This window comes from Urocampus carinirostris, chromosome 10, assembly GCF_059441175.1.
Source record: "Urocampus carinirostris isolate Australia breed hairy pipefish chromosome 10, RoL_Ucar_1.0, whole genome shotgun sequence".
NCBI lineage: Eukaryota > Metazoa > Chordata > Actinopteri > Syngnathiformes > Syngnathidae > Urocampus > Urocampus carinirostris.
This window is the reverse complement of record NC_142358.1, coordinates 23359195-23366172: the sequence shown is the minus strand read 5'-3', so window position 1 is coordinate 23366172 and position 6978 is coordinate 23359195. Positions and strand designations below refer to the sequence as shown.

Sequence of the window (6978 nt, the reverse complement as noted above, 5' to 3'; positions counted from 1 at the left end):
CAATAATCACAATTAGCATTACTATACACAAGCATAGTAAACACTAGGTAATATTTTGAAAATTTGTCCGGAAAATGCATGACAGCAGCAACGCCCCCAGCCTGTAAACTAGTCCAGAAAGTCTATGACGGCCACGACGCAGCTTCCCATCTCTGCCAGCTGATCCATGCAGGCGTTCACATGCTTTAGGTCAAACGCTGGTCCGCTGACTCATCTCCAAATCGTCCTTCTCCTTCATATCACCACCAGGCAGGCAGTCGGAAAAAGACAGGACAATACAGAATATCAGGTGGGCATCAATCATAAGCTTTGGAATAGAAATGTGTCGAAGCCTCGATTTAAAAACTTGCATTGAGGTTGCAGATCTTATCTCCGGGGGCATGGCATTCCATAACACCGGGGCCCGGATGGAGAACGCTCTCGATCCTGCAGACTTCTTGGCTCTCGGAGTCACAAGTAGACCGGCATTTTCCGAGCGCAGACTCCGTGCAGGAACATAGGGGGAAATCAAATCAGAGAGATGAGAGGGTGGAAGTCCATGCAAACATTTATATGTTAATAAGAGAACCTTTAAGTCACATCTTAAGTGGACTAGGAGCCAGTGCAAGTTGGCCAATACAGGACATTTATTTAATAAAAACAAACATGTCCTCTTGAATGGCATTTTACAATAAAAATTAAATAAAGAACACGGTTTGATATGGTCAGTAACGATGTTGCATGTTAAGAGTTCTTCAGATAGCTCTAGCATAAATAAGATGCTAAGCAAACTATCAGTTTAACACCAAATCTTTAAATCCAATCAAATATTCATCCTTGGTGTCACTTTTACCGGTAAACAACTCCTCCAAATTTTACGGTAAGCCACTTCCATGTTAAATATTTTTATTATTTCCTTTTATTTATTGTTTTTTTTTACATTATGTACCTCTCAATTTTTGTTTTTGTGCAGTAATCTAATTTAACATGTATTTGTTTCATGTTCTGATGCCCTTTTATGATTCATTATAAGAAAATCATACTGTACTTTTGTTTGACTTGGAACGGATTAATGCATTTACATTAAAAATGTGTCTCTACTTACTAAGTTTTCAGGTTCCGAAGATAATCCCGGGACGAATTCAATTTGTAAATGGAGGTAACACTGTATTCTTAATTTAAAATATTATTTTTCTGGTCTTTTTCGAAAGAAAACGTGCAAATGTATCCGCTATGGCTTAATTATGGCATTTTTTATAAAAGCAGAAGAAAAATTAAATATAGTAAAATAAACCAAGTGACACTTAAAACAAGCAATATTTTAACTAACATAGATAATGTTGCTCATTTTTTGAAATTGTCCTTTTTTAACACGAAAACAATGTTAAAGTATAGTAAAATAAGCCAAATGTGACCTAAAACGAGCAAAATCTTCTAACTAAATGTAATCACCTCACTGCAATAGGGCAGCAAATGTAAACTAGGAACACACATACGAATATTCAAAAAGTGTTGTTTTGAAATTCTTAGAAAAGGTCGAAAACAATTGTAGAATAACCGTTGGTTTCCTCCTTAACAACCACAAAGTTCGAGATGCAGACGAGAAAACGAGACACCAGCGCCTGCTCGACTGGTAGGGATTCTTTTGTTTTATAATTTTGATTTTGTTCCGATTTATATTTGAATCCAAATCTAGTCGGTACATTTGATCTTGTGACATTCTGATATAACATGATTTTTATTTTATATTACAGCACTCTTGGCCGCGTTACTTTGAAAAAGGTAATAGTAATAGTTACTCACTACTTCTTACAAAAAGATAATGAGTCAGTAACTAAATTATTCTATAATAAAAGTAAATAATTACCAGGGAAAGTAACTATTTCTGTTACTTTAAAAAAAGTTGTTGTGGTGATGTCATTGACCGGAGTTTACTTGAGGAGATGGTAATCCCGATTGTTTTTAGAGAACCTAAAGAGAGAAGGCTCTTTCAGGTCCCAAACGGCTCTTAAGGTTGTTTTTGTTACTTTTTTCCCCACATTGCCAATTATTATATAATATTATGCACAAAATGATATAAAAAGGGGAAAATAAAGAAAACAAACATGGTAAAAAGGTAATGGTAATGCTTTTATATTGCGCTTCTCAAGTCACTGAAGACTTCCTAAAGTGCTCTACAATGTGCTTCACACTTAACCCATTCACACAAACACTCACACACCGGTAGAGGCGTTAGCCATGCAAGGCTGCTACAAAATGCACAAATGTATGAATAAATTACACCTACACCAATAAAAGAAAAAATACGATTACAAAAGTAAAGAGAGAGATAAAAGAATAAAAAAACAATACACTTTACTTTTTACATAAAAACACAGAAAATATAGGTAAAATATTTATTAATATACAAAAAAACAAACAATGTTAACCTTTTTTATGCTGAAAAAATTGAAAGTCAACAAGACAGAATACCCAAAAAGTGCTTATTGGCCAACTATAAGAGAAAAAGGGCGTTTTGGAGGGAACCAGCTGTTGATTGGTGGGGAGCCAGCTCCAATTGGTGACTTCTAAGAGCCAGCTCATAGAGACGTTTCGTTCGTGAACGTCACGAGTCTCTTGCGACTCAGCCCTCATACTTCATTTGTCGCATATGTAAATACTAAATTCGTAATTGCTATGTAACTATATGGTAGTTAATGTTTTGAATGGTGGCATGATCCAAAAAGATGTGAGGTAAACAACTCGGAAAAGAGCAAAAGACAGCGCTGCTGAAAAAAGCGTCAGGAGTGCGGGGACACGCCACCCTTAGCATTCTTCAGGCAAAATAACGCACTGCTTTTGATCATCAGTAACAATCCATCCATTATCTGCCCTGCTTATACTCAGTAGGGTTGCGGGGTGCTGGAGTCCATCCCAGCCGTCTTCCGGCAGTGGGCAGGGAACACCCTGAACCGGTTGCCAGCCAATCACACAGAGACAAACAACTCACTTGCTCATTCACACCTAGGAACAATTAGAACCAGCCAATCAACCTGACATGCATGTTTTTTTTGGGAAAGTGGGAGGAAACCGGAGTGCCCGGAGGAACCCCACACAGGAACAAGGAGACCATGCAAACTCCACACGGGAAGGGTGCGGTAGCTGGACTTGAACTCTGAACCTCTTTACCGTGGGGCTGCGCGCTTACCACCCACCATCAGTAACGCGATGGCCCCCCAAAAATAATGTGTTAGATTACCCAAGGCACGTCCAAAGTCCGCCCCGGGGGCCAATTACGGCCCAAGATGAAAATTTTACTGGCCGCCTGCCTCTGTCATAAAATATATAACATATGGCCCGCCTGGAATAATGACCACAGTATAAAATAAAAATCTTTTACCAGATTCTGGCAGTTGCCCTTTGGCCACTTTTCCATTGGCTTTCTCTGAGAAATTTATCCAAATCCATTTCCCACATGGTGACTGTAAATAAAAAAATGAAAATTGATTGTGAGGGCTGCCGCTTTCAGGAGAAGTGAAATTTTGATTTTTTTTTTTTTTTTTTTTTTTTTTTTTTTAAACCAAAATCTGAAACAGAAGTATCTGCCTCGTTTGTCAATAGACTGAAGCTGTTTTCAAGGACTATAATATCAAGGGGCCCTCCCAGGCGAAACATACAAAAATTTAACTGGAAACGAATGCTGTGAAAAGATGAAGCAACTGGAAGCTGTTTTAACTGTTTTTACGAGACCTTGCAAGTCAAATGAAAATGCTACAAAGGCGAGCTAAGAAGTTGCAACGCTGATCATCAAGCACTACAAACCTTTCACGGAGGGTGGATTTGTTAATGATTGGTCAGGGAATTCCAGGATGAATAGTCGGCCCTCATACACTTTCAGCATACCAAATCCGGCCCGCTGTCTGAAAAGTTTGGACACCCCTGGATTACCCCGTTACTGAAAAAAATAAGGGAATAGTTGTAAAAGTAAACAATGAGTTTTGGTGTCTCTGGGTTTCTAATACTATAACGCTTCTGTCTTTTAGGAGCACAACTCAAGTGACATAATGCAACGATGCAATGTTCTACTTCCTGTTTTGGTATCTTGGGCTGTGATTGGTGAGATTAGTCATGATACATGTTTCAAGACGTTTTATTCAATTTTAATGAGGCCCGTTTTAATATCCCTCTCACAGAGTTGGTCTGGTGTGGTAACAATACATCCCGTGGTGAGATTCTCTTTTACTGGCTCTTCTTCAAAAGACAATAGGATTTGATGATTTTTTTTTTGATGTTCTTTGCAGGCTCGAGCCTGGATGTTGATGTGAAAACCGAGAGCAGGGAAATAACAATTTTGTGCGTTATGGGTGAATTTGTGTCCAAAGATAATGCAAAAGTGGAGTTTCCTTTGAAATACAAAGATGAGAACTCTGGGGAATATGTCTGTGTGGATCAAGCGGGAAAACGTCAAGGGGATAAGATCTTTGTGAAGTTCAGATGTAAGTTCTGTTGGACTACTTCATTTACTTTAGACTGCAGGGGATTCAATAGCAGCAGTCAACATAGAAATAGAAATTTAGTGAATGAGACATTTTTGAATGCTTGTGTCATCCGTCTGTCCGTCCTCGCAATCCATTCATCTGCCCATCTGTCCATCTATACATCCTTACATCTATACATTTATCCATTGGTCTATCTATCCATTCTTCCATCCATCATCCATTCAGCCATACTTTATCCATCCATTCATCATTCAAACCACCCAACCATCCATTTCTGTCCATTTATCTATTCCTGCATCCATATATCCCTCAATCTGTACTCCATCCATCTATCCATCTATCATCCATCCATCCATCCTTCTGTCCACCCGTCTGTGCATCCATCAATACTCCATTCATCCGAAATCCATCCATCCTACCCTCCATTCGTATATCCATCCATCGATCCATCTATTTATCCATCCATCCATCCATACTTTTCAGGCATCCATCCTCCTGTCCACCCGTTTGTATATCCATCAATAATCCATTCATCCAAAATCCATCCATCTATCCATCCACCCACCCTTCTGTCCACCTGTCTGTGCATCCATCAATACTCCATCCATCCATCTATCCATCCATCCAACCTTTCATTCGTATATCTATCAATCCTTCCATTGATCTATCCATCCATCCATCCTTCTGTCCACCCATCTGTCCATCCAGCCATCCAGCCATCCAACCTTCCATTCGTATATTCATCCATCAATCGTCAATCTATCTATCCATCCATCCATCCATCCTTCTGTTCACCCGTATGTATATCCATCAATACTCCATTCATCCAAAATCTATCTATCCATCCATCCTTCTGAAGCCTCTGGCTTCCTGTTGTTCCACGCCAGACTTCTGCCGTACTTCTTCTGCTCCATCCATCCGTCCATCCATCCTTATATTCTCTCGTCTGTATATCCATCATCCATCCATCCATCCTTATGTCCTCTCGTCTGTATATGCATCCATCCATCCATCCATCCAACCATCATCCATCCTTCCATCCATTCATCCAACCTTCCATTCATATACAGAATCTATGCATCCATCTGTTGTTCTATCTATCCATCCATCCATCCTTATATCCTCCCGTCTGTATATTCATCATCCATCCATCCATCTATCCATCCTTACATTCAGTTACAGTTCCAATGTGATGAAGGCCTGTCCTTTACAACGTTACGTTATAGTCATGGGGGGAAAAAGCATCTGCTGAATGAAGCCCAATTTGTTAATGTGGAACATTTTTATTTCAATGTTTTTTCATTTTATTTGGCAGCCTGTGACAACTGTGTTGAGCTGGACCTGGTGTCTATATCAAGCCTTCTTGCTGGAGATTTGATGGCTACCATTGTGCTAGGAGTGGCTGTCTATTTCGTTGCATCACAGACTCAGGCCTCTGTTCTCGCCACTCAAAAACGAAGTAATCCTGTCTGACATTCTTTCAGACATTTATTTTAGTAAATCAAGAAGTTAGAACGTGGGCCTTTTGGACAAACATTGTTGTTGGATAAATTATTTCTTCCAGGGTCAGACAGAAAACATCTTGTTCCACGTCAGAGGAGCGTCATAAATGCAGAATCGCAGGAGGTAACCAAAGTCTCCATACACTTCAAGATACCAGTTTCTTATGAAAACTCAGGATAAGGACCTCCATGTGTATCTGTTTTTCCCACAGCAGAGACACTCGGGTGGCTGAAGAGAAATATATGAGACCCTCGCTGACAACTAAGAGCTCTTAACCCACCCTAATGAAATTTAGTGTGTCCATGAAATTAAATGCTAGGCCCTGAGCACAACCTTGTAGTTATAAATGTATGTCATCTACTACCACCGCCCTTCCTGTGTGGTGATGTTAATAAAGATAAACAAGACATCGTTTTTCATTTCATCACAGTTGCTGATCTGCTGTTATATTTGTTTTTTATTTCAATGAGAAAAGTGTTTCTATGTTACTTGCTTTAAAATAGGTAATAACGTAGATTACAAATGTCAAAGCCAAGGCCTGTGGGCCGGATGTGGTCCATGAGTAGGCTATCTTCACGTCCTGATATGATATGATTCTTGATTGTATCATACACCAGGAATTGTGTATTTGTTTTTACTGCACGTCAGTTTTCCTTTCATTTTATTTGATTGTATTGTAATGAATGACAGAAATCTGCAATTTTTCTTTTTTTTGAGTGATTTTTGCTTACTATGGCGAAAATATTGTCATGATTACTGGTTACACTCAACTGTGCCCACTCGTTTGGCGCCAGCTGCTGCTGGTTACCTGGTTGGTTCCCCCTCCTATTTAAGCCCAGTGCTGTCACTCACCCCTTGTCAGTCCGTCAGCAAACCTCTGTTTTCACAAGGCAAGCATTTTTGACTCTGACTCCCGTCTGTCCCGTTTTGTCACCCGTTTTCCACTCGTTCGTTCCTGATTTTCCTGTTTGTCTCCGGCTACGACCGTTTTTTTTGACCCCGACTACGTTCTGATCTC

General features: G+C 39.7%; 1 protein-coding gene across 1 annotated transcript; it reads left to right on the top strand.

Annotated features, from left to right (window-relative positions):
* The first annotated feature begins 1580 nt into the window (after positions 1-1580).
* On the top strand, positions 1581-6978 carry LOC148358422 (T-cell surface glycoprotein CD3 gamma chain). Its single transcript, XM_088345831.1, has 7 exons — positions 1581-1612; positions 4002-4074; positions 4152-4184; positions 4260-4454; positions 5773-5916; positions 6022-6083; positions 6172-6978. Exons 2-7 carry the CDS (start codon positions 4023-4025, stop codon positions 6190-6192), a joined length of 507 nt encoding a protein of 168 aa, XP_088201957.1. The 5' UTR covers positions 1581-1612; positions 4002-4022; the 3' UTR covers positions 6193-6978.